The sequence below is a fragment of the Protobothrops mucrosquamatus genome, unplaced genomic scaffold, assembly GCF_001527695.2.
Source record: "Protobothrops mucrosquamatus isolate PMUCROS unplaced genomic scaffold, P.Mucros_1.0 scaffold3561, whole genome shotgun sequence".
Classification (NCBI taxonomy): Eukaryota; Metazoa; Chordata; class Lepidosauria; order Squamata; family Viperidae; genus Protobothrops; species Protobothrops mucrosquamatus.
The window spans coordinates 495-1,461 of record NW_015389528.1 but is presented as its reverse complement, the minus strand read 5'-3'; the positions used below and the strand labels follow the sequence as shown (position 1 = coordinate 1,461).

The 967-nt window shown below is 36.9% G+C and overlaps 1 protein-coding gene across 1 annotated transcript in view; it reads left to right on the top strand.

Annotated features, from left to right (window-relative positions):
• The window catches only part of LOC107297841 (trace amine-associated receptor 1), an 11,825-nt gene extending 11,310 nt beyond the window's left edge, over nt 1–515 (top strand). The window contains exon 2 of the mRNA XM_029286397.1: nt 1–515. Within this exon, the coding sequence (XP_029142230.1) occupies nt 1–515 (515 nt within the window).
• The last annotated feature ends 452 nt before the right edge of the window (nt 516–967 follow it).

Here is a 967-nt window from a genome sequence, read left to right as displayed (position 1 = left end):
CTGAAGCATATGCTTCTGGCATTGATATTTATGAGATTTTGGTTGCGTGTTCTAGTTCTTGTCCAATAGTGTTTAATAAACTGTGGGGAACTGTTCTGTTTTCATTTGGTTTCTTCATTCCTGCCTCAGTGATAACAGGAATTTATGTAAAAATCTTTGAGGTGTCTAAAAAACATCTGAGGGTCATGAAAAGTTCAGGTGCCAAAAATTCTAACCAGCTTTCTAAAAGCACAGACAGGAAAGCTACTAAGACCTTAAGTATTGTGATAGGTGTTTTTCTCTTTTGTTGGTTTCCATGCTTTATCACAATTTTAATTGACCCTTTTTTAGGTTTTACAACTCCTGCCGTGCTGTTTGATGGCCTCAATTGGCTTGGTTACTTCAACTCCAGCTGTAACCCATTAATATATGGCTTTTTTTACCCATGGTTTAAAAAAGCACTTAGATACATCCTCTCAGGAAAGTTATTCCAACAACATTTCTGTACTGCTAATCTCTTTCCTGAAAATAAATAAATAAATGTCTTCTTTATCAAACTAAGGCAGTCGGTGTGTTGGTTTTTTTTAAACCTAAAATGTTATCCTTTGTGCAAGGATCGAAAATGGTCTATAAACCTGACACCCAGCTTCTTAAATGTCATGTGGATGGAAGAAATATGGCAGAAGCCAGAACTGTGTCATCAACAATAGGGAAGGCTTCTAGTGATGACGGTCAAGAGTATATTTGCAGAAAGCTTTGGCAATGGTCCACTTGATATTTCAGGAGGCACTGAATGCCCTACAGTCTTTATACACTCTTGAAAGTAAAACTATGTAAATTAGGAAGACACTACACATGCAATTTCATCCACACTATCCTGCAATCCTATATTTTATAACTGATTTAAAATCTAAGGCTGTTTCAAAAAATATTGTATCGCCTCCTGCAGGCTAGTAGCGTCAGTGGCTTTATTAATGGGCCAGGTCCA